Source organism: Lepidochelys kempii, chromosome 3 (genome assembly GCF_965140285.1).
Source record: "Lepidochelys kempii isolate rLepKem1 chromosome 3, rLepKem1.hap1, whole genome shotgun sequence".
In the NCBI taxonomy this organism is placed as follows: domain Eukaryota; kingdom Metazoa; phylum Chordata; order Testudines; family Cheloniidae; genus Lepidochelys; species Lepidochelys kempii.
In genome coordinates this window covers 161,175,827-161,202,490 of record NC_136382.1, presented here as the reverse complement: position 1 = coordinate 161,202,490, position 26,664 = coordinate 161,175,827, and the positions used below count along the sequence as shown (strand labels likewise).

At 40.2% G+C, this 26,664-nt stretch overlaps 1 protein-coding gene across 7 annotated transcripts in view; it reads left to right on the top strand.

Moving 5' to 3' along the window:
• The window catches only part of BROX (BRO1 domain and CAAX motif containing), a 28,884-nt gene extending 3,658 nt beyond the window's left edge, over nucleotides 1–25,226 (top strand). For all 7 annotated transcript variants that reach the window (XM_073338829.2, XM_073338825.2, XM_073338827.2 and 4 more), the window contains 12 exons: nucleotides 374–513; nucleotides 1,695–1,801; nucleotides 3,839–3,935; nucleotides 5,141–5,236; nucleotides 6,312–6,384; nucleotides 7,646–7,751; nucleotides 8,200–8,289; nucleotides 9,208–9,293; nucleotides 11,833–11,914; nucleotides 17,950–18,100; nucleotides 19,376–19,535; nucleotides 20,653–25,226. In XM_073338829.2, the coding sequence (XP_073194930.1) occupies nucleotides 413–513; nucleotides 1,695–1,801; nucleotides 3,839–3,935; nucleotides 5,141–5,236; nucleotides 6,312–6,384; nucleotides 7,646–7,751; nucleotides 8,200–8,289; nucleotides 9,208–9,293; nucleotides 11,833–11,914; nucleotides 17,950–18,100; nucleotides 19,376–19,535; nucleotides 20,653–20,739 (1,236 nt within the window). In that variant the 5' untranslated portion in view covers nucleotides 374–412 and the 3' untranslated portion in view covers nucleotides 20,740–25,226. The remainder of the gene's footprint in view (nucleotides 1–373; nucleotides 514–1,694; nucleotides 1,802–3,838; nucleotides 3,936–5,140; nucleotides 5,237–6,311; nucleotides 6,385–7,645; nucleotides 7,752–8,199; nucleotides 8,290–9,207; nucleotides 9,294–11,832; nucleotides 11,915–17,949; nucleotides 18,101–19,375; nucleotides 19,536–20,652) is intronic.
• Nucleotides 25,227–26,664: the final 1,438 nt, after the last annotated feature.

The following is a 26,664-nucleotide window of genomic DNA, read 5'->3' as shown; positions in this document are numbered from 1 at the left end:
ACTTTATGGCCTACCACCTTAAACGGTTTCTCTTGTACTATAATAAGGGCTTGCTGCTGTGGGTTTTCCTGTGCAATCTCCCATTTTTTCAGTGTGAGCTAAGCCTGTAAAAGAGCTGTGGAATAGTGCCCTACAGTGGTGAGCTCAGAGTTTCAAAAAGTATGTAAATACATATCAATATATCTAACAGGTCTGGGATCTCCAACAATTCTCCCTCCACCCCCTTTAAAATTACTTATAGCGCTTTGCGAATTCATGTAATAAAAAAAATGTATCTCACGTTCACTTTATAGACCCAAGTGGAGCATCAGATGCACTAGAGAAATAGGAGACCCCAGTTACTGTCATGTAACTGTTTTCTTCCAATCTTTAGGTTTCCAATAAGTAACATTGCAAACAGTACTTGAGAGAGATGACCCACTGGTTTCATCGCAACCCTTTAAAGGCGACAGCTCCTGTTACATTCAATTTCTATGGGGTAGCCAGCAGTCCTGCTGCAACAAAGATTTGCAAGTAAGTATGTTTCAGACTAACACTGACTTCTTTTCCAGTGTTCAGGGTGTATAATGGACATCTTTCTAGTGTTAGTGTTTGAAGAGACTAGAGATTTGTAGGTTGGGAGACAATAAAGCACTGATAGCATTCTCAGCATCCAGTTCTAGATAATGATTAATCTAATCTTACAAATCTGATGCTGCATAGAAAAACCTATTGTAACAAAACGGAGACTAAAAGGACTAGACGTCTCATCACTTTTTTGCTCTGTGTGTATCCTATTGTGGAAGGATTAGTGTAAGTAACGTACATAAATTAATAAACCAAAAGTGTTCTATTGTAGAGATAAGAGTGGCTCTGAAAAAGCATTTAAGTCAAGCATATAAATACAGCAACATGATTACAATTCCATCTATTCATGTAGTGTAAAATCCCAATGCTGATATTGCCCCTGCCATGTTAACTTCTCTGGAGAGGATGAACATCACTTCCTATGTATTCTGGCATACAAACACATGGCTTCATTTACAAAAGCAAGAGAATCAATTACACTGTGTGTGCATATATCTTTGATTAAGAGACTTTGAGTCAGGGCTCCTTGGTTTTATCCTTAACTTCTGTCACACTCTTGCTGTGTGGCCTTGGGCAAGTTACTTACCTTCTTTGCTTCCGTTTATGGATCTGAAATGAGTACAACACTGATTTATTTCATGTGAGGCTTAATTCATATAAGTGATGTAATTTGAGATCATTGCATAAACACAATTATAAAAAGGTACTATTGGAACGTGCCATTACGGATTTACTTCTAATTATAATGTACTCTACTAGTGCACCACTGGTACAGTGATCTACCTCTGAAGTTTGGGGTGAATAACAAATATTTCTGTTGGGTTAAAATTTGGGTTAAAAAGTAGCTAAAATTGTTCATTTAATAACATTGATAACTACTACATACTATGTGTCCAAAATGAGTCATACTTTAAACTGAAAATACCAATGTTGAAGTGACTGTTGGGTCCTACAAGAGATAAAAAGACTTGTTAAATCTGTTCCCTTCCTGAGAAGTGTTTGACGTGTCTTTTTTCCAGTGGCTATCAGATATTAAATTGGTACTTCACTTAGCTAGAAGGATAAGACATAGTGTGGGGGACTATTAAAAGGATCACCTTTCGTATAATTTTTTTTTTTTAACACAGTGACTTAAGATCATCCAGGGTACGACTCTTGGAGCTATTTACTGATTTGAGTTGTAATCCAGAAATGATAAAGAATGCAACTGATTTGTACTTTTCGCTCTTGCAAGGTAAGAACTTTGTAAGCTGCAAATAAAAGGTTTTATGTAATAATCTTAGGTTTAGCGAAACTCGTAATCATTTGTTATTCCAGCTTTATGTAAGGGGCATTATCTGGTCACCAGGAAATACAGTGTCTCCTGTTCCTGTTACCCATTATAACCTTAGAAGCTTCAGTCAGCATCCTGGCAGTATTAGGAGCATGGACGATCCTTTGCTCTTTGCCTTTTAACCAAGTTTTCCAGGTTAGGTATCTCAACCACCTTCTGCTTTCTGGGAAGGCGAGAAGTTCATTTTCCTTGTCTCTGGGAATAGACTACATTACTCCTAAAAACAGGTCTATGACTTCTCTCAGAATGGAGAGGATACCAAATCAAAAGTGTAAAATCGTATCAGGTCTAACATTAGGTAATAGTTTAGCTAAATAAAGCAGTCTTGCAACTACAGTTATCCAGGTGCTGATATGGCTTTTGTCACTTTGGTATCTGAGTTTTCAGTAGATATTCATTTACATTTTATGGCTCAGATGTCTGTCATGCTTCCTCACGTTCTTTCTTGCCCCTCAGCATGCCAAGATCTCAGTAACCCACTCTGAGTCAGCATTTTCCCTGTGTGTCCAAATGGCTCTACAGACCTGTCAAGTAACATCATTGAATTCTGTGCAATGGGCAGAGCTGAGCTTAAATGAAACACGTTAGTTATGGCTTTCTAGGCTATATTGGCCTACGGACAATTACCCTTTTTTTTGCAGCCATTTTCATTTGAAATCTGCCCCCCTCCCAGCTCCACTGTACTGTATAAGTTTATTCAATATTATATGAACCTCTGCTTCCTTGTCCACCTCCGTTCAGTTCTTTCCTACATTGATTTGAAACATTGTTTTGAAATTACATAAATAATAACTTGCCTTTTCCACAAACAGTGGTGTTCTGTCTGTTAGTGATGGTTCATTAGTATGCTTATAGCCTTCTATGTCCCAGCCTGACGTGAATCTTTCAAATCAAGTTACCTTTGGCTTAAATTACAATTATGTATTCTCTCTATCAGCCTTAAAATCCCCTGTATGTTTAATCACTCATTTTAAAAAAATGTAATAATCTATAGTAAATATTCCTCTGTGTCACACAAGGGTCTTGAGACTGCAGACCAATCAGGTTCCCTAAATACAGGAGAGGGTATTGTCCAAGCTGCTGCAGAGAAGACAATTGGAGGAGAAGGATGCCTTCAATAAAGAGAATCCATATCCAGTCACTGGGACTTGTCTTCACAGTTAGTTTGAGTTAGTTCATTTGGTTTATTCCGCTCGAGTTAACCTACCTGAGTGAGCGTGAAAACAACACTCAAGCTACCTAGAGTGTTTGGATTAGCGTCTGAGTTGTTACTTCCCCACTGCATTACTAATGTGATCAAGTGTTGGCAGTACTGAAGCTTCAGTCGCTCCCCTGACAGGCCAACTAACTCAAGCTTGAAGCACCACCTAAGAGATTTGGGTCTGTGGACAGGAATCAGGTTGGGACAAAATTCAAATTATAAATTGAGCTAACACTGCAATGAAGAGGAGGCCTAAAACCTTTTCTGTGTCAAATAAATTTTTCAAATATTTCCTATCAGCATTAGCAGTATTAGGAACCCTACTTTAGAGGATGACTCTTTCAAGCACCATGTTGATTAAACCTCTCCTGAGTATAGTTAGATGACAAGGTGTTTAAACTGCCAGCAGTCCATTTATACCAGGAGCTTAGCAACAGTGAAATCTTCAGCAGTGTTTCCCTAGTGTACACAAGGCTCACAGGGCTGAGGCAATAACTTGTCGGAGCAGGGAGTGTCTGATAAGACCAGTTGGTCTTTTCTGTTGTAAATCTTGTTCTCTGAACTTTCTGAAGAATAAAAGCTTTAAGGAGTAACATGAATGGCCTGAGAGAGACTTTTTGCTGTTCCAACTGTCTACATCTCTACTTGCATCTTTATATCACTGCCTTCTAATGTTCAAATTGCCTGTTGGTGTGTTTTTTTGTTTTGTTTTGTTTTGTTGGTTTGTTTTTGGACAGGCTTTATAGTCTCACTGGATAACTCTTCCCAAGACTGCAAGTTGCGATATATTCAGAATTTTAAGTGGACAGACACATTACAAGGACAAATTCCAAGGTATATGTTCTGTGGAGTCTGCAATGTCTGTGGCCAGGTTCCTTAGATTATAGTATAGATCTGCCACTATAGTAAATGTTGCACAATGCTGATCATTAAGTAGTTCCCAAGAGGCTGATTACATTAGTGTTTTAATAATTGCCTTGTTCTTCTGCTTTATATCTATTACAGTGTTGTTCTGGAGATGCCAAAGTGCTTCTCTTTCATTTATTTGAGGTTAAGACACTACATTGAAATGTTGGATCCAGTCTGTTGGTGCTTTTTACATCCTCTATATGCAGCTGAAGACAGACTAACTATTATAGTGCAAAATAGGAAATAATCATACAAAATTAATAATCTAAAATAAGAATTAGAATGTATATAATTGTAGTGGTTTCTGGTGCTGGAAATCTGAAACTTAAGTCTTACCTTTGTATTTTCTGGTGATATCCTCACTCCCCTATTGTGTCTCACCTGAAACGTAGACAAAACTGTTCTGGTCAGGGTCTTTCTCCCTGTCTTCTGAAGCATATAGCATGCTTTTGGGTGCTGTTGATAAACTGTAAACCGATTCTTTAATAGAAGGATGTTTTTTCTATGTGTTTTCCTATTGCCACATCCTTAAATCAAGCTGAATAAGTTACCCTTTAAGTGCGATGAACTTATTATCATAAGAGTATTTTAACATCTATGCAACTTTCTATTCTTATATGCCTTTTATTTGTAATTAGTAACTGCATGCAGTAGAAAGCACTTCAAAATAGCTGCCAAGTTAACAGGTCTGAGACTACATCTTTTTGTTTATTTAAACTAGTTATCCCAGACCTTGGTTTTCCACAAAACAAGTATTTTAAAAATAAATGAAAGAGAAATGTTAACCTTGCTGAAAGCTCAGTAAAGCATGTTACCTTGTTAACATAAAAATTCTACTAAACTCTCTTCCCAACCCCAGAAAAAAATCCACGTGAAGGCACATATTTGAACACCCTGTGGGATTTTTTCACCTGACTTCTTGGGGGATAAGCAAAATATTAAATTGTTAGGAAATCCAAGAAATAGAAAAGCTATAAAATGGAAGTTTCTGACATTATAAATGAAAACCAAACCTACTTTATGCAGGTAGCTACAATTTGTTACGTTGCAGAAGTACAAGTTAGAGAACTTGTCTAAACAAATTGGAAAGCATGAAATTGCTTGTTTTGCTTTATTTTTTTTATTTTTAGTGCCCAGCAGGATGCTGTGTTCGAACTGGTTTCCATGGGATTTAACGTGGCTCTATGGTACACAAAATATGCATCGAGACTGGCTGGAAAGGAAGAGTAAGTGTTTTTTTCTCCTTTAGCAATTCTGTTGCAATAATATCCCAACAAAAAGGAAATCCTCAGTTAAAGCAGACTTCATTCACATGCTTTAACGTTCAGATGCACTCTGGCTGCTTGTCTCCGCAGCAAACTTCATTTCACTTACAACATGTAACCAATAACAATGCACACACCAAATTTCTCTACATCATGGTCAGATGCATAATTTAAACTTCAGCCACACCTAGATCTAACATTTTTATAAGCCTATTCTCCACTGAAATCTACAATATTTTATTTCTGCATAGATAAATGTCACATTGGAGTGAAGGTTAGTTTCCCCCATGTTCACATAGCTCCTCCAACATCTCTTGCTGCCAAGTCTACCTCCCTGGCTCCCCAGGGTCTGTTGACTGGGCAGAGCTGAACATTAAAGGAATTGGCTAGCAGCGTCAATGAACAGAAGTAACTGGCAGAATTTGACAATTTATTGGCTTTTCTTCACAGTGGTAAAATAAGTTATAGCAAACAAAGGAAATAACTTTTTGTAACTCAGATTGTCTCAGCCAGCTACTTTTCATTTTCTAAATGAGTGTGTGTGGGAAGTTTCTAGTCACTGTGGCTCTTCACTTGGAGAAGCCTGAAAAATGTTAATGTGAAGGGAAATCTTAGTGTTTTCTATGCAAATGATTAAATATTGGACTGGAAATATAGAAAATTCAGTTCTCCCACAATGAGCATGTTTAATGACTGGATTTAGTTTTGAAATTTAAGTGTGAATTAGAGGGATTGAAGTCCTGTTTAAAGTGCAGATATAAACACAGCCACTATGGTGTCCTCATAAGTAGCATTTTGCTGAGGAAAAAGTACAGCCAAGCAATTCTGATAAAGGTCAGGCAATAAAACTAAGGATAGTGAACAAGTAGAACTACTCTACAAGAGCAATGTATGGACAAAATCCCAGCCTTTTAGATATAAGGTAATTAATGAATGTTTGAGTAGTCACTTATGTGAGATTATGAGCTGGTAAATAATTCCACTGTGTAATATTAACTTGAATGCAGAATTACATATTTCATTAACAATCTTTCAGTATAACAGAAGATGAAGCAAAAGATGTTCACAGAAGCTTGAAGATAGCAGCTGGGATTTTTAAACATTTGAAGGTAGAAAACATACCTTTATTCTTATTTCTGAAGTTGTAAGTTTCTCTGTACAGAGCCTTTGTCTTCTACTTGTCCCGTACAACGTTCAGTGAATTGTCAGTGCAAACATTACAAACATTTTTTTTACAAAAAGACTTTTTTGGTTCATATGCAGAGGATTTATGCAGTGATAGTGGAGCTTTTGAATGCTGCAGAAAATAATGTACCATCAATGAGTCACGCTACTAGTCAGTTGCTATGGCTGGCTGTTAATCAAGGTAGAAGGGTAATGGCAAGAGTGTATTATAGTGAAATGGCCAGCTATCACCTTGACTCCTTCACTTGTAATTTGCACCCATTTAGTAATAGAATATGTATTGTGACAGGGTCAGGCCAGATGGCTACAGGAGAGTGTGAGAAGGCAGATATATTAGTCCCAGATTAAGCAGGTCCATTTTCCCTGGGTAAGGTACTAGGGGCAGTTCCAGAACAAGAAGGAACTTGCTGGAACAAATTCAGGCAGGCAGACTAATTAGGACACCTGGAGCCTATTAAGAAGCTGCTAGAATCAATGAGGGCAGGCAAGCTGGCTGGCTAATCAGGGCACCTGAGTTTAAAAAGGACCTCACTTCAGTTTGTGGCATGTGTGTGAGGAGCTGGGAGTAAGAGGCACTAGGAGCTGAGAGTGAGAAGGTGTACTGCTGGAGGACTGAGGAGTACAAGCATTATCAGACACCAGGAGGAAGATCCTATGGTGAAGATAAAGAACGTGTTAGGAGGAGGCCATGGGGAAGTAGCCCAGGGAGTTGTGGCTGTCGCGCAGCTGTTCCAGGAGGCACTCGAGACAGCTTCAGTCCACAGGGCCCTGGGCTGGAACCTGGAGTAGAGAGCGGGCCCGGGTTCCCCTCAAACACCCCAACTCCTGATCAGAAACAGGAGGAGTTGACCTGGACTGTGGGTTCCACCAGAGGGTAAGGTCTCTGGTCTGTTCCCTGAACCACGTGGTGGATCAGCAGAGACTGCAGGGATTGTTCTTCTTCCTTTTTCCCATGCTGGCCAGTGATGAGGTTAGCTGAGTGAACGGCAGGTTTGAGCCACTAGCAAAAGTGGCCAAACCGAGGGCTGCCGTGAATCTCTGAGGCAAGCAAATCTGCCAATAAGCACAGGACACACCAAGGCAGAGGAGGAACTTTGTCACGGTATCTGGAAAAAAACATGACATTTAGTAGTGGTGTCTTAGATTTGAACTAACTTTGAAACTGACTGTCTCTCTACTACTTAGGAGAGCCATATCCCCAAGCTGATTACACCTGTAGAAAAGGGAAGGGATTTAGAAGCTCGACTTATAGACTCCTACATCATCCAGTGCCAAGCTGAAGCTCAAGAAGGTAAAAAAATAATGGGGGTATTTATCTGTGGATTTCTTTTGTGGTTCATAATGTCTCCCGGATGGTGACCGCCAGTGTTCTCCCAAAGTACTGCGGTTTGGGGTTGATTGCATCGCCAGAATCAAATTCTTCACTTTTGTTATACAAATGACAATAAAACATTACAAATATTTGTTGATCAGTTTTAGAGAAGTTCTCTAGGAGATTCTCGTTCTCCACCCTTCTCAGGCACCCTCGCTTAACGCAATACAAAAACATCTAATAAACTAAAGGTCTAAATATTTTGAAATAAAGAAATTGAAAACTAATCTCCCTGCAGCCTAACCATGCCCATATTGTCAGGTTTTCTTTTGTACTCATTTAGAGCTATTCTGTTCAGACGATAGTTATGCCTTAATTTTATCGATAAAGTTGACTGTCTGCAATTACATTTTATTAATGGTTTTAGTGACAATTGCCCGAGCTATTGAGCTGAAACACAATCCTGGTCTGATAGCTGCTCTGGCCTATGAAACAGCCAATTTCTACCAAAAAGCTGGTAAGTTAAATTACAATGTCCTTTGAGTCCTTAGTGATTTAGTTTGTATGCCTTGCAGAAAAACAAACAAACCACTAACATTGCAATTAAGAGATGTAACCCTGCTACAATTTCTTTGTGGACAGTGTTAACAGCATGTCTGTGCTTCCAGTCAGTAATTTGAAATCATATCCTAAGTGACAATCATCAAGTGTCAGTTCTCAATATAACAGATTTATAATGGGCGGGTCTAGAGGCAATGTCCTTTTAGCTCTGTGGGTGATTTTGTTCTGGTTCTGTTCTTCAGCCAGCTATGATAGTAAATTAGGAGACAAAAGGGGGTGGATGAAGATTAAAGGAGTGTCTTGAGTTGTTCAACAGCAGCTCCTCAGGGCAAGGCTGGCTATTTCCTAGAAAAAATTAGTTTCTGATAGGGCACTGGTAAATACCAGTTTGAATTGGGGAAAAATAAAATTATTATTAGAATATACTAACAAAAATTACTGAAAAATATTTAAAAGTTTTGTAATAGTTTTGCAGTAATATGGGCTGTTTAATTTAAATAAAAGGAAATACAGAAAAGCTTCAACTTAAAGCTGTGTTCTTTTGCCTTGGCTACCTCAAACAGAAACTGAAACTTATGAATCTGGGAATTCCTTGTCTTTGTTTAGCAATGAAAATTGCATGTTTGTTTAGCAAACAAAAGGGAATTCCCAGATTTTTTTTTTAATTGGGTTTTTAAATAATTTTTTAACTTGATGCTTTCATGCAGCGTAAGTCTCTTTTTGCAGCTGCGGGTATAATTGGTGCACTTAATTGAGGTTACAGCTATTTCATACTTATGGTCTATAGATACACTTAACTGGACCAGGGTGCTGCTCTGAATATGGGGTTTTTTTTTTAATGATTTAGAAAAAAATATTGTTTATGTAATTCTAGATCAAATGTTATCCAGTTTGGATCCAGCATACACTATTAAATGGAGAAAGTACTTACACTTGAAGACATGTTTCTATATGGCTTATGTGAGTACTCTGTAACCAATCTGTGAACACTTCAAAAGGGTTTCTAAAGGTTATCTAGGAGTTAGATGGGGAATGGGAGTCAATTATCATTTGTCCTTGTCACCACATTGACATATTGCAGTCCCTGTAGTATTTAAAAATACACTCTTCTAGAATAAGATGCAATTTGTGCCCTGTAGAATTTAATGTAGTTACTCACCTCCACAATTGGGGCAGGTCAATCTGAGCATTTAATACTTGTGCTCTATTCTCTGCACTGATATCCAATCTACTTCCAGGTGTAATTCAGAGTTGATCACATCTCTAAATTTATGAATCATAGACTATCAGGGTTGGAAGGGACCTCAGGAGGTCATCTAGTCCAACCCCCTGCTCAAAGCAGGACCAATCCCCAATTTTTGCCCCAGATCCCAAAATGGCGCCCTCAAGAATTGAACCCACAAGAATTGAACCCGGGTTTAGCAGGCCAATGCTCAAACCACTGAGCTATCCCTCCCCCCCCCATTATTCCTTTAAGGGAATAATGTGCACATAACTTATTACCCCAAATAGAGTCACCCAGACCCTTCAACTTGAACACGTTGGATTAGATTTAGATAATAAACTGGTTTTACTGTTTTAACTACAGAGAGATTTGGAGTACAAGTTATGAGGCATAAAAGTCAGAAAGTTAACCAAAAAAAAAAAAAGAGGTAAAACGCTTACTAGTGCCTAACAACCTATATTAGATTCAAAACCAATTTCTTTTGCCACATGCTTTCAGCAGTTTTACTGACCAAACTCTTTAGGTCAGTACCCCTCCCACAGAGTCCAACGGCTGCTTCCTTTGTCTCTTTAGTTGCAGTGAATGTGATGGGCAGGGAGAGAGAAGGGGGTGTCTGTCCCTTCTTTCTATAGTCCTGTCCTCACTTTAAGAAGCATTTCCAGCTGGGAGCAAGGCAGCAGGCAATCTGTGTAGAAGGAAACTCCATGCTATTTCTTCACTAATACGTAAATTTTTGCCCTGCCTCCCCTTTCCTGCCAAAGAATGGTCACTTGGCAGGTAACTGTCCATCAGCCTTGTTTACACATGGCTCAGGCATCAGCTTGCCCTTTGTCTCTGAGGAACTTATAGGTCACTCCCCAGACTTCCCAGGAAAAAACATACTTTGGTCATGATTTCAGCTTGTTTATATAGGAAGAAGTTTATAGTTTCAAATATTATGCTGCTATTTTCATTTTGCCATAATAATGCTGATCAACAAATTATGCATTTTTAAATCAGTGCATCTAAAACTGGGGGTCCTAACACAAAAGAGGGTCACAAGGCTATTGTGGGGGGGGGGGTCATGAGATCACAAAAATATTGCCAGGAGGCAGGGGAGCTGGGGGTGGTGCAGCTGCTGCTCTCTGGCCACCAAGCTCCGAAGGCAGTACGGCCACCAGCAGCAATACAGAAGTAAGGGTGGCAATGCCATGAGTATGCTCCTGTGAGCATCTACAGTAATTTGCTATCACTTCTTGGGGAGGGGGGGGGGTCATCACAGCCTGAAATATTGAAACCAGTTTTAAATGATACTTTACAATGCATACTTTGTAGATTGCGAACAAAGGTGTATATTCTGTCTACACTGGAATTAGATATGGATAAGATAGGACCTGATAACATCAGTTGCCACCCCCAAGCTGCCTTTAGCATGCATGTTCTGCTAGAGCCTGGCTGATCTCCTGGCATAACATTCTCCATCAAGGACCAGCAGCTCTGTAATTAGTTGCTGCTTCCGATCTGACCAAATTTTAGTTTTAAAAAGAAAAATACTTTGACTTTCTCTTAGTTTGTGTCTGTAGCCAGAGGCTGTTTATCTTGTGAATGGGTGAGAAAATTAAGGCAGGGCTGGGTTTGATTTGTGCTATTTGTTAAGACCAGCTGTGTGTAACCCTTGTAATATGGACAATGATGGAATACGGTAATGCTGTTGTATTCAGCTTCACAATACAGCAAGGAAAATATATATATGTTGCATCTTGAGAATATTTATATTGTGTTTTGGGCCTAATCTAAGTGGAGTGGGCTTTTACAAATGAAAAGGAGCATTTGATATTGTGCTCCAGTAGGAACCCTATTTGAGCATAGGAGCCCAAGATAGTTTTATGAAAGGGAGAAAATGGGAGTGTGGTGAAGTCCCACTTCAACCTTGCCATTACAGTTCAGAAAAGCTGGAATGTTTCTGTTGCCTTTCTGAATTCAGTGAAGTTTTTTCATAGATGTAAAAAACCTAAACTCTCATTGTACCTGGTTTTCATCATGAAAACTGGGTTTCTTCCCTGCTGAAGGGACTTGTGCTTAGGCACCAGTGAGTGCTGTGTCATGTTACCTCCCTGCACCCCCTGCTGGTTGACTGTGCAACCGATGGCAGCCGCAGAGAGATGCAGATCTTGCCATTCTGGCTAGTGTTTAGCTGTACACGATCCCCATCCAGTGAGGAGGAAAAATAGCAAAACTGATGTGGTGACAGGAAATTGTTGATTGATGCTAGTACCTATATTCTTCTCTCATCAGTCATACTGCTACCATGGTCAAACTTTACTGGCCAGCGATAAATGTGGAGAAGCAATCAGATCTCTGCAGGAATCAGAAAAATGTAAGTATGGATGCCACATTCTCAAATCCCTCCTGGAACATCTGCTGTCGTACTGTTTAGAGAATATTAAAAAAATGTTAGTTTTCATAATTCAGATTAGCTCACAAAATATCCAAATGTTTGTGTTAAAGCCAAATAAACACATTATCAAGGTTGTATTAGAGTAGGCTGTTAGGTGGCTTATTCCTTCACCCGCTTTCTTCCCTGGTCCTTCTCGCATGAACAGAGAGCAACAATACCTAAAGTCCAAAGGTGTAAACAATTCAGTGTTTATTGGGGTGAACTTCTTCCAGCAAGCATGATTCCAGGTTCCTTCCTTAGTGTCCCCCTTCCCAGCTCTGACACCACAGAGCCTTACTCGTGTCCCTGTTCCCATTTCCCCCTTAGCAAAACATGATTCCAATTTCCCCACCCCCATTCCCTGTTCCCATTCGCCCCTTTTCTTCCTGATTGACTGCAGACTATATCGTAAAACTTGAGTTCTGCTTAGCTGTACCTTAACCAATCATTTTATTGGAATTTAACTAACCAATCCTAACATATTGTAACATGATTATTTAACCAATTATATCCCATCACCTTAATTAGTTTACACCCAGAAAAATTAATTATACAGCAGACAGAAACAATCACAGAACCAGACAGAGATTATGCAAACAAACAATAGGGAAATGGGGACTATAGTGATAGGGGATGCGAAATCCTCCTTTCTTTGTTGTTCTATCATGTTACAATATGTTAGGATTGGTTAGTTAAATTCCAGTAAAATGATTGATTAAGGTATAGCTAAGCAGAACTCAAGTTTTACGATATAGTCTGCAGTCAATCAGGAAGAAAAGGGGAGAATGGGGGTGGGGAAATTGGAATCATGTTTTGCTAAGGGGGGAACAGGGGCACAGGTATGGCTCTGTGGTGTCAGAGCTGGGAAGGGGGACACTAAGGAAGGAACCTGGAATCATGCTTGCTGGAAGTTCACCCCAATAAACATCAAATTGTTTGCACCTTTTGGACTTTGGGTATTGTTGCTCTCTGTTCATGCAAGAAGGACTAGGGAAGTAAGTGGATGAAGGAATAAGCCCCCTAACATAGGCAATCAATGCATACTAGCTATCTAAAATCACTGACGACCTTTTGGAGTCCTTAGTGTGTCCAGAGTCCAGAAATGTGTGATACAAAGAAAATACACAACAAGGAGACCAATGTCAACTTAATCTGCTACGCCCCTATTTTGGGAGGAGGATATAAACCCTGTGGTAAGTGCATGCTCCTGGTGGATTGGCTGCACATCATACTGCAGCAAAATTAGGCATGTCCTCACTAAACCTGTAGGCATTACAGGTGCATGGCTGTTAGATGTTGCTTAGTGAGGCTGAAGACAGTTTGTTTTCCACATTCTAAAACTCTTCCATTTCCAACTGCTGTGTTCTGGTGATAGACCCATTCATTCTATTTAATATTAAATGAGTTACTTGCACGTATAAAGCAGATATATGAATACACATATTGAAAAGTACAGTACTTAGATACTAGCGAGTTCAAGAGCAGTTTAAATTTTTCTTTGCACTTATTTTATCCTATTTCTAATGTTGTCTTCTGTGAACCTGTGGCTCTCTTCTTGTTTGTAGATTTGTATTAGAATTTCTGACTTCCTTTAGTTCAGTCTTCCCTAATATTACAGGTTCTACCCCTCATTTTGGCTTGGGCAGACTGAGTGTGCATGGTTGTATTGAATGGCTTAATATGATGTAGTTAAAGACTGAAGTTCCTGCGAGAGGGAGTTCTGTCAGTTTGGGGAGGAGAGAGATCATCGGGAGACTCCATCAGGGGAATCCAGAGAGGAAAGAGATCTTTAGAGGACCAGGATCACAGAGGACTGTGGAATGAACTGTCCATGCTAGCCAGGTGAAAAGGCCTGGAGGGAGCAACCTGTATTGGGGGGGCAGAAGCCTTAAGAGGGAAGAGACTTGAGGAAATGCCAGGCAGCAGAACCTGGGTTTGAAACAAACTATGAGCCCATTAAAAGTCTGCAGAACTCTGGTGTTGGGAAAAGACTTGTTTTAAGTTGACATTTGTACTCTGATGTTTTAATAAATCTGACCCCAAAAAGGGATGTTGTGTGACTTGCACGACAGTCTGGGTGCAGTTATTGGAAAGTCCAAGAAAGGGAAACAGAGGCAGGGTCCAACTCCTTGTTACATCTGGTAATGCAATATTCCATTTTATCGTAATGTACTTTATCCTGTTAGCCTAAAAACACCAGATAAATTGAAGCTTTTGGCAGGCTTAAAAAAAGTGTCCTAAAGATGGCACCATCAGGAGCTCTTGAATTACCTGAGAATCATAGGGGAATCCCACAAAAAGTAGAAGCATGGATGAATTGCTAAGGAAGAGTTATAAAAGAGTAGCACAAGCATGTCGGGACAAAATCAGAAAGGTGAAATAACAAAATGAGTTACACCTAGCAAGGGACATAAAAGGCATTAAGAAGAGGTTCTTTAAATATATTAGGAGCAAGAGAAAGATGAAGGAAAGTATAGGTCCTCTACTTGGTGGGGAAGGAGAGCTAATAACTGATGCCATCAAGAAGGCTGAGGTGTTTAATGCCTATTTTGCTTTAGTCTTCACTAAAAAGGTTTATGGTGACCGGATATTCAACACAATATTAAGAACAAGGGGGAAGGAACACAAAGCAAAATAGGGAAAGAACAGGGTAAAGAATATTTAGATAAGTTAGATCAGTGGTTCTCAACCTATTTACCATTGTGGGCCGCAGCTATGTGCCAGTTGGGCTGCATGTGGCCCATGGGTTGCAGGTTGAGAACCACTGAGTTAGATGTGTTCAAGTTGTCAGGGTCTGATAAAATTCATCCTAGGGTCCTTAAGGAACTAGCTGAAGCAATCTCAGAATGGAGGACAGTTGAGGTCCCAGAGGACTGGAGAAAGGCAAACCTAATACCTATCTTTTTAAAAGGGAACAGAGTGGATCCAGGGAATTATAGAACCAGTCAGCCTAACTTTGATATCTGGAAAGATACTGGAGCAAATTATTAAGCAACCAGGTTGTAATCACCTGAAGGATAGTAGGATTATAAGAAATATGCAGCATAGATTTGTTAAGAACAAATCATTTCAAACTAACCTAATTTACTTCTTGACAGGATTACTGGCCTAGCGGATGGGGGAAGCAGTAGATGTGGTATATCTTGATTTTTAGTAAGGCTTCTGACACAGTCCCACATGACAGTCTCATAAGGAAATTAGGGAAATGTGGTGTAGATGACATTACTCTGAGGTGCGTGCACAGCTGGCTGAAAGAACATACTCAGAGTGTAGTTCTCAATGATTTGCTGTCAGGCTGGGAGGGCTTATCTAGAGAGGTCCTGCAGGGGTGAGGCCTGGATCTAGTACTATCTAATATTTTCATTAATGACTTGGACAATGGAGAGGAGAATCCACTTATAAAATTTGCAGATGACATCAAACCAGCGAGGAGGAGTTAGAATTTTGGAGGACAGGATTAGAATTCAAAATGACCTTGAGGAAAGTAGAGAATAGGTCTGAAATCAACCAGATGAATTTTAACAAAGACAATTGCAAAGTACTTCACTTAAGAAGGAAATGCACAATTACACAACGGGAAGTAACTGGAAAGGTCATGATGCTGCCGAAAAGGATCGGGGTGGGGTATAGTGGATCACAAATTGAATGAGTCCACAGTGTGATGCAGCTGTGAAAAACCCTAATATTCTAGGGCAGGGGTGGGCAAACTTTTAGGCTCAAGGGCCGCATCGGGGTGTGAAACTGTATGGAGGGCCAGATAGGGAAGGCTGTGCCCCTCCCAAACAGCCTGGCCCCCGTCCCCTATCCAACCCCTTCCACTTCCCACCCCCTAACTGCCCCCCTCAGAACCACCGACCCATCCAATGCCCCCCCAGAAGCTCTGCCCTATCCAACTACCCCCTGTTCCCCCGTCCCGACCGCGCACCCCAGAACCTCCACTCAATCCAGCTGCCCCCTAACTGCCCCCCGGGACCAGCCCCCTTACCATGCTGCTCTGAGCGGCATGTCGCCCAGCCGGGGCCAGACACGCTGCCGTGTTGCCCTGCAGGAGTGCGCAGCCCTGCTGCCCAGAGCGCTGCATGGCTGCCAGGGAGGGCCGGGGGCTAGTCTCCCCAGTGGAGAGCTCAGGGGCCGGGCAGGACGGTCCTGTAGGCTGGATGTGGGCCGTAGTTTGCCCACCTCTGTTCTAGGGTGAATTAACAGGAGTATCTTTTGTAAGACAAGGAGGTAATTGTCCTGCTCTATTCAGCACTGGTGCAGCCTCAGCTGTAGTACTGTGTCCAGTTCTGGGCGCCACACTGAAGGAAAGATGGGAACAAATTGAAGAGACTCTAGAGGAAAGCAACAAAAATGATAAGGTTTAGGAAGGGTTAAAACACTGGGCATGTTTAGTCTTCAGAAAGGAAGACTGAGGGGGGCAGAGAGGGACCTGATAATGGTCTTCAAATATGTTGACTATTATAAAAAGGACTGTGAGCAATTGCTCTCCATGTCCACAGAAGCTAGGACAGGAACTGTAATGGTCTCTCGATACAAATTAAGACTTATAGTTAGGTTAGATATTAAGCAAAGAAATTCTAAGGGTAGTTCAGCTCTGGAATAGGCTTCCAAGGGAGGTTGTGGTATCCCCATCACTGGAGGTTTTTAAGAACAGGCTGGCCCAACACCTGTCAGGGATGGTCTAGGTTTACTAAGTCCTTCTACAGCATAGGGGGCTGGATTTGATGACTTCTCAAGGTCCCTTCTAGCCCTACGTTTCTATGAACTTAAATATTTGTATCAAGGGACTAATGGTAATATAAAATTTGAGTTAATACTCAATCATAATATCTTCATTTATATCTAAGTTCCCATGGCTAGAGAGCGCAATTATTTTACTTGATCTTGTTCCTAAAGTTGCTATTAGAGATGTCTGTAACCTCATGTCTACACAGGGATAAAAGACCTGTAGCATGGCCATGGCCAGCCTTGAATCACGGGGCTTGGGCTGCAGAGCTAAAAATACTGTCAATATTCGGGCTCGGACTGCAGAGTCCCAGCTGAGCCCGCAGGTCTACACAGCAATTTTTCAGCCCTGGAATTTGAGCCCTGCAATCCTGAGTCAGCTGACCCGGGCCAGGCATGGGTTTTTTTTATCCCTGTGTAGACATACCCCTATTCCCACCATTCCTCACGATCTGCTGGCTTTCCTCAGGACCATTCCTGACTGCAACTTGTATCTGGGTTTACTTCTGGTGCAGCTTTCTCATCTAGGTGATCCAGGGTAGGTACTGTTTCCTTCCCAATGACTATACCCCAGTAACTTTACCACAGCGCAATTGACGATTCAAATGGAGTAACTTTAAAACATTATATATATTTTAAAGAACAAATAGGGGAAAATCAGTTGAAAAGTCTACATAACATATCTTGTCTTACACTTGGCAAGAGTTAAACTAGGTAGGTTCACTTTGGATTAGCTTTATTAAAGTAAGTCTTGCATTTCTAGAGAGCACACCCCCGTCCCCCTCAAACAGGCTACGCAGAACAAAAGGGTCATAGAAAAGCATCCTTCTTGAAGTTTTCCCTTGGTCCTTCAGGGCACAACTGTACATTTCAGGCTTCTTTCATGTGCTTGGCTTATCATCATACCAAACACCCACAGTGGTGTTCCCCTTAGTCTGTCCCTGAATTCTTTCAGGACTGTGTTCAGTTCCGTAGCTATGTAGTTCCAGTTCTTGTTTTACAGTCCCACTTCTACTTGTCTCTGCAAATAAGAATACTTGTCTGTCCTCCCCACCCAAAAAGTTGTCTACTCTTTTACTGACTATACTGATGTTTTGGCCATGGTTGGAGGAGTCAGCCTGAAACCAGCTGCTTCTGCTTTATCTAATCAGAATCTTGGAGGGATTACTGGGTCTGTTCTTATCTCTTATTTGAATTGTAAGTGCAGTTTTATGCCAATTGTAACTTTTTCACATTCCTTTCTTGTGAAGTTTTTGTCAAGGCTGAAGCATTATGCAAAGAATATGGTGAAACCAAAGGGCCTGGGACTACTGCCAAACCCTCTGGCCACCTCTTCTTTAGGAAACTAGGAAGTCTGGTTAAGAATACCCTAGAAAAATGCCAGAGAGAAAATGGATTCATGTAAGTATATATTTCCTACTTTTTTTTTTTAAATCCTTCATTTATTATTAATTTTAAGGTTAGATTGTTCTTTGTAAAGTTTAGAATCTTGCCCTTACTAAAGAATTTGCTTCAGTGTATTAAAGAAACTGGAAGAGTGTCTACATTCTGCATGTGTATGTAATATAAGTAAACTTTGAATCTTGTCTTTGCTTGTGACTTTCCTAAACTTAGCCATTGTTTTTATAGGACCTAAATAAAAACCTATATTTGTACTTTCTTTGCTGGCTTTTCTAAAGTTAATCTATAACATTGCCTGAGCTGTGTGGCCTTGCTGATTGTCAAGTGCACCAAAGTAACTATGGTAAATGGGGCATTCAGTTAACTGATTTATCAACTTACTCTTGAAGGGACATCAACTTTTAAATCTAGTGAGTTCAGAATAGTTACAAGAACTACACCAGCCTCTGAATCCCCTTGCCAATCATAGAACACAAGTGGTGTCAAATAACACAGTAAACTAAAAATAGAGAAATTTATTTTGCTAATCTTCAGTTACATGGATTGTATTTCTAACTTGTAACAGTAGTATATAAAGAGATTCATAGAAGTCTGATGGCATGTCCCTTCAACAAAACACAGTCAGATGCCCAGGGCCTGTTCCCTGAGATGTTGTTTATGCCATACTGCTGACAGAGCAATAGTCACAGAACTCTGCTTGCGCATAAACACGATATGTGTTGAACATAAGATAAGTGGCAGTTTCTATTGTGTGGTGTGGCTTTGCAAAAGATTTTGATATAAAATACTGTGTTTCAGGTTTTGTAATCTAGCAGGGCTCTCTGGTGGTTGCAGTGTTGCCAGCATCAATGCATGCTGGCATGCCAAACATCTGACTTGAGGGAGATTGAGGAAAGTTGTTGCATCTGCCTCTTTCCCCTTTCTCCTATAGCATTTTAAGTATCTGTAAATTGAAACAACATCATTTATCTCTGCTTCCACCAAAACAAAGGGGAGAAAACCAATCTGTTACCAGATGGAAATGACTAAAGTAGTCACTGGGGAGGAGGAAGCACAAATGGGAAATTGTCTGTTCTTGTGAAGCATCAGGGAAACCTGCTGAACTGAATGCCTTTTCATAATACCAGTATTAAGATTCTTAAATAAAATGGGGCCACTTCAGCAGTAATAGTGTGATATCTTTTGGAGTGGCCAGTTACTCCCAAAAGTGAAGAAAGATAAACTAATTGCAAATCCTTGTTTACTGTGTTTTTAAAATATTAAATTCTGTCTTAGTTACTTTCAGAAAGTGCCACCCGAGGCTCCTCAGCTGGAGCTGAAGGCGAACTATGGCCTGGTAGAGCCCATCCTTTTTGAATTTCCTGCCTTGCATGCACACTGGACCCCTGAAACACTGGCTGCGTTTGATCTCACCAAGAGGCCAAAGGATGACAGTGTAAGAATATTTTACTTAACATTGTTCCTCCTCTCCCTCCCATCAAATTTATCCCACACATAGTAGAGAGTTGGCATGCTGCTTTTCCACCACCGCCCTCTGCCCTATCCTGCTCAATAGAGCAAACACAGAGGAAGGATGGTCTTGTGGTGTAGGCTCTATGCAGGGGAATTGGGAAACCTGGGTTCTATTCCTGGTTCTACTATGTGACTAGGCAAGTCACTGAACCTCTCTGTGCCATAGTGTCCCCAGCGGTGAATCTGAAGTAATGCTGTCACACCTCAGGGGTGTTGAGGTTAAATTCAGTGAAGTTGGTGAGGTACTGAGGTACTATAGAAGCTAATGCCATGGGACAGTGTAATGTAATTAAATAAATAAACATTGTATACGTGGGCACAGAATGTTAATGTATCTGCTTTTAGTAGCTTGAGGTATTGCTAAACAGCATCATAGGACAATATCCTTCTGCCAGTCCTTACTATTTTGCCTTTTTATAGCACGCTTCATTTAAGCTTTGTCACTCCCCTGTGAGGTAGAGGTAGATGGTGGAATTCCCCCTTCAAAAAAGCACACATTGAGTCAGTCATAGGTCAACAATCCAAGCTCCCAGCACCTTCTCTCCTCATGGAACAATTTCTGTTAATCCAGAGCCTAGAAGCTCCATTGTTTCCTAGTTGTCTTTGGCTCATGTAATGACATTTACCTTCTTTGTAAAGCACTTTGTCTCTGAATGAAAAGTGCTAGATAGGACTTAGGTGGTGGTATTATTATTCTGCCTGTCTCCATTTCTTAAGGTAGAATTTAAGGGTCATGTCATTAAGAAGGCAATGGCCTTCAAACCAGCTGCAGCTGTACTTCTAAAGTAGGTGCAGTAAGTTGGATGAACTTAGTTTAGTCCAGTCTCTGCTTTCCATTTCAAGCCATCATAAAATACAGCAGATTTAACATTTTTGTGTTGGAGAAGCCAGAACGCCCTGAGCTGAGAGAATAGAGAAGACTAGTGGACAATTATATCTAAACTCTGCATGGTCTTGCTGCTGAAACCTATAATATGGACATTGTGTGAAACCCATGACTCTTTTAATTAATCTTTTTCAAACTCTTTTCTTGTCTGCAGGCTAAACCAAAACCAGAGGAAGAAGTGAAACCTATGAAAGAACCAGATATAAAGCCTCAAAAAGACAGTGGATGCCAGATCTCTTAAACACCACAAGTGCTTTGAATTCCTTCTACAAGTTGTATTTAATGAACTCTGGGGCTTTCATTTCAGATCCCCTTTTCTAATTCTTCTTAATCCTAAAGTTTAATTTTACTGATTTATGTTTAGTAAAAGTCTCTTAATTGAGAATGTGGCTGGATTTATAAATGAAATTATTTATAGCCATGCTTTTTTTTTTTTGTTTTTAGTTGGGACCTCAGAATGAGCTCATGCTTATAGAAAGTGTTTTTTAAGTTTAGGTGGTGGTCTCAGGCTAGCTTCTATACAGAGAATAGCATACTGAAGTTAGTATTTCCCACCATAGGAAAGGGTGGTAAAATTAAGGATATGGTTTCTTTCCATGAGATTTAATTCTTTACCTACTACTTAGTGTCACGTGCCCAGAACAAAAAAGATACAAATGGAAATTTGCCAGAAGCAGTCTTCTAGTCATGGTTGTTCCAAAGGCTTAAAACCCTGACTCATTCCCATTCTCTTGTTTCTGATAAATAAGAAAAGTAATTCTCATTTGAGCTTTATCCATGTGAAAACTTCTATAGTGAAGTCACTTCACTATACTTCAGAAGCAGAATTTCTCCATAATCTAAATGCAGTTTATACGCAGTTGAAACAACTGGACACTCCATTCTACTTCACTTTAAATCAGGTTTCCCTATACCCAAGTTCATAGTAACCTGCTTCTGCCGAAGCTTGTTTATTTTATCCAACTGCTTACTTTTAAGCCTTTTAATCTCAAACTGGGAGTCTGCTGGTGGCATGGGAGAATGAGGCAGCAAGTAAGTGGAAAAAATCTTAAAATGAATATATCATGATGTCAGACTTCCAGACTTTTTCCAAATTTAATACTGTGCAAGGTCCAGAATGATTGAATTATGGGTACTTAAAATTCAGTGGCTTCATAGAACTCGGGTGAATGCATTTAGCTGTAATTAATGTGCTGTATTTTCAGTTGGGTAATACCTCTCTGTCAATGGTATCATAGACAATGAGTATTGTTGGTGTTTTAGCCCAAAGGAGACCCATCTCTAGATCTCCTTTTTCTCAAACAAATGGCATCTTCTCCCAGCTTCCTAAATGGCTATCTGAAAACAGCACCTTGATAAAGAGCAGTTGTGGAAAAAATGACCCCAGGCAAGACTGAGGCTGATTGGAAGAGGGAAGTGCTCTGAAGAACTTGTTCTTTCTATAGCTTTCCTCACTGTTGAGGACTTATGCTCTCAGACAAGTTAGTTTGCAGCCTTGGTGTCCTATGGGCATTCAGCAGTAATGTGTTCAATACAACTGTGACAACAAAAACTTCTATTTTCATTTGTAACTGGTCAGAAGATTGTCTGGCACACACAACTAGTCACAGTGATCCTTGTGTGTATGTATGTCTTCCAGGCTTGAGCTTTGCAAGTCATTACACCTAGGAATGAAGCTACACACCTTGAAAAAGCCTCAGCTGATGATAAACACAGCAACCCATATGGTTAGCATCGCAGGTTACAAGGAAAGTATGCTCCAGTGCTCTGCTGTCTCCATTCAGTACAGAGTCCAGTTCAGTGACTCTGTCTTGATATTAAAAATCTTCTGTGGAACTGGATGTAGCTACCTGGCAGATCGTGACTTTCCACAAAAGCTGGAGCAAAGAAGCTGCTGGTCAATAATAGGCAATTTATGAAGTTGGGAAACTGAACTTTCACAGAAACTGGACTGGACCAGGCAGCTCATTGCTACAAGACATATGAATGATTGTGGTGCTAACCAGTATGGACAGATCAGATGCAAAGCTCTTTTCAATTTCATAGAATATCAGGGTTGGAAGGGACCTCAAGAGGTCATCTAGTCCAACCCCCTGCTCAAAGCAGGACCAATCCCCAATTTTTGCCCCAGATCCCTAAATGGCCTCTCAAGGATTGAACTCACAACCCTGGGTTTAGCAGGCCAATGCTCAAACCAATGAGCTATCCGTCCCCCCTTTACCTTTAAGTTTACCTTTCTCCTAATCAGTTCAATACACATGTCCCTATAAACTAATCAAACTATTTCTCCCATGGCTTGTGAAGGACAAGATCATTTCTATTTTTAACTATTTGAGGTGTTTAGGTGTTTGGGGAGGGGGGCAGGGCTGAAAGTAGCTGGATAGATATTTCTCTCTCAAAACTTCTCCACTTTTTTTTTTTTTTTTCTTTCTTGTTACATCCCAAGTTTTGAAGGAAGGGAGCTGAGTATGTTTGGCCAAAGTTTCACCAAGTGTTGATTTACTGATGAGAAACTTCTGGTCTCCTGCATAATTATAGGGGCCATTTTAGGATCTCCCATACTGGTAGTGGTGATGGAGTTGAAGGTGGAGGATGGGGGTAGGAAGTAGGACAAATATGTGGTGTTGCCAAAAATTCAATTATTTTAAAGTATATTCTATCCTTACAATTACGTGGCTTTCATTTTACTGAAGGATAAGCTGATTAGCTCCATGCTCCCAGTCCTAAATTTGCAGTATGTACTGTTACTCTTTTTTATTCTTAATAACCTGTATCGAGGCATTTTTCTACTGACAATTTTATCTCCTCTAATCAAAGTTAAGATTTAATAAAACACAGTTTTCTCTTAATCCCTGCTGCTGACTATTGCACAGATTCGCCTAACTGTTTTTATTTTCTTGCACATGTGTGTTCATGATTTGTACCTGCTTTGGTGCATTTGACCGTGTGTGTGCTGTAGCATATACATTTTTTCCTAAAATCCAAATCTATAGTTTTTGTGTAACCATTATCCAGATCTTCCCCCAAAAACCTTCCAAAAGCTTATTTTATGAACTTGCATATTTACTGGCATTTGGACCCTGGCATTGTATTATCCTCTACTTTCTGGAACTAAGTGGCTTGTTTGATTGAAATTCACTGTAAATGTTTGCTGGCTGTGTACAACTCAAGTGTTAGATAGTGGCGTTACATAAGCCAGGCTGTAACCTTGTGCTGGTCCCAGGCTGTAGCTGTTTTCAGTAACCACAAGACGAGTAGCTTTAAAAACTGATTAAAGGAATGAGTGTGTGCTCTTAAACTTTGTTGCTTCTCAAGACTTACTTTTGTTTACTTGTATTTTAAAGCCTATGGTATGTAGTGAGTAGTCTTGCTTGTGGGCAAGGAATATATGCAGTGTTATAGCCATGTCAGTCCTGGGATAATGAGACAAGGTGAGTGAGGTAATAGTGTTTACTGGACCATCTTCTATTGGTGAGAGAGACGAAGCTTTTGAGCTTACACAGAGCTCTTCTTCAGAACTGGGGAAGTAAGTGTCACAGCTAAATGCTGTGACACTCTTAGTACCTTTCCCAGCCTGAAGAGCTCTGCATAGCTTGAAAGCTTCTCTCTCGCCAACGGAAGTTGATCCAATAAAAGATCTTACCTCACCCACCTTGGCAAGGAATATAGACATTTTAGTCTGAAAATAAGTAGAGGATGTTATTCTGTAATGGGTGATCCTTTTGAGTTGTTATGAAGCGGGGAGATATTGTTAAGGTATTTAAATAGACACTCCATTCTTTGAGTTAACTATTCCATTTGCTCAAGCATTTAGAAAGTCTAATTGGGGGGCTTCAATCGGTCTGCACATATACATGTATATAATACGTTTCCTTCAGTAATTTTTTAAAAGATAATGTATTTCATAAGGTGACTTTTTAATATTTATTAACATCAGCATTAGTAGGCCTCTGCTTTCTTACAATGAGGACATGGTTTTAGTGATGGCCTCTATCTGTGGGTGCAATTTTCTTTTAGTTACACCCAGAAAAAAAAAATTGATGTAAACATCTGATGTCTGACTTGATACTTGTGCTCGCACTTCACAGTGGAGGCAAAATTTGCAGCCACAAAGATGTCGGACACTAAAGTACTAGCTGAACATCAGGCTCTTGGTGTTTTTGTCCTTTTAAAATATTTAACATGAGGGCTCATAATAGCTTAATAATTAAAGCAAGACCTGTCCTTTAATAGGAAAATATTCTAAACTCGTTTAATACACTTATGATGTGTCTTACTCCATGGTCCATGTTATTAGGTTAATATGAAATGTAATCATTTAGCACGTAACACTTTGTACAGCCAAAGGACTAAATCAGGTCCTTGAATGTGCATGCCCATCTCTCATGGGCTTCTGTTGGAGTCTTTTATGTGCATCCAAGTGCAGGATTTGGTCCATTTATGCATTTAGTATGACTAATTGGCTGATATACCATGACAATACAATATCTGTGCATAGTCTAGGAAAGCAAGCAGACACTTGTTTATGTACAGTATTGTATAGCCAACTTTGCACTTTAGAAATCTAATCATTCATTTTCATTACTGTACAATGTGCTTGTAAATACTCCTTTATTTTTGTTTCTGTTGTACTGATTGCTGCAGTCTGATACTAGTGAGATTTCATGGGAAAACATTAAAATTAAAATGTATTGTCCATTGTATGTATGAAATAAACTGTTAATGCAATTCTTGATATGCTTCTTCATTTCTTAACAGGCACAAATGTACATTGCATGCTTTCCAAATTCCACACTTGATTTTTTTCCCCCAGTTCTGGTGCCAACAGTGGTGAAAGCAGAAAAGTTGTAAGGATCTAACTCAGCATTTGGACTAGGATGCTAATGCTAAAGGCTCTCAGGTTCTTACATAGCACTGATACCGAAGTGTATCTCGGAAGCAGACAAGGTTCCACGTTGCCTTTTATTAATCATGACACTAATGTCCTACATGACTTGGACTGTTCAGATTCTTTACACAGTAGGTTATTGGGAACCATTCTAGCGAGGTGCTTTGAAGATGTAATCTCACCCAGTTCCTGGTCGCCTTCCTCTGTAGCATGGGGCATGGGTCACTTGCTGGAGGATTCTCTGCTCCTTGAGGTCTTCAAACTACAATTTGAGGACTTCAATAGCACAGATATAGGTGTGAGGTCTTTTTTAGGAGTGGTGGGTGAAGTTCTGTGGCCTGCATTGTGCAGGAGGTCAGACTAGATGATCATAATGGTCCCTTCTGACCTAAATATCTATGAATCTATGAAATGGAGTCTGTGCTCTTGATGTGGTCATATCTAGAGCCTTCTCCCAAGATCACGAAGACCCAGTTTGGTTACTACCCAAAGTTATTGTCCTGTTTTTCCTTTTTCAATTCTGAGTTGGGGGGCGGGGGGAGAAAGCAGAGGTTTATATGCTTTTAACGTTATTACCTGCTACCTCCTGACCTATGTTAATATGGTTCATGGGGGATCTGGAGGAAGACTTTGCCCCTCTACGCTGGAGGATATTTGTGGTGATACCAAACATGGGGCTAGAAGGAATCTAAAATCTCTGAAGCTGAAGAGTTAACATAGATCCTGCTAATGCTTATTTCTTGCATTTCTACTCTGTCCCTAATGATTTGCCTTGCTGGAGGGAAATGCCAACATGAGGGGTTTTGGCATTGAAAGAACAGGATGAGAAACTTTTACGGAACATAAATTCAAGATGACTCTTAGCCTACAGGTACTGTGCAAAGCCCCTATCTTTCAGTACTCATCTTGAGATTATTCATGCCGTTTTCCTTTTTTGGTGTAAGTAGCTCACAATAGCCTCTAGGATATATTCTGATTTCACGGAGTCCCTCTCAGTGCCAGTCATGCTCTTGAGAATGTCTGTCTGCAGATTCCATCTGAGGGACCCAGGACTGTGGTCTTTCATGTGCACAATCTCTTCCCTGCTTGATATTAGTACCTTCAGGGGCTATGACCTAATATTTGAGGTGAGAGACTCACTGGTTGATCTCTGAATAGAGTAAATTGAGGAAAGAGTGGGGTACTTCACTTTTTAAAACAAACAAAAAAACTTATCAACTGCATATTTGGTCTGAAAATTATGACTGCACACTCTAGAACATGGAGTAGTTTATCATT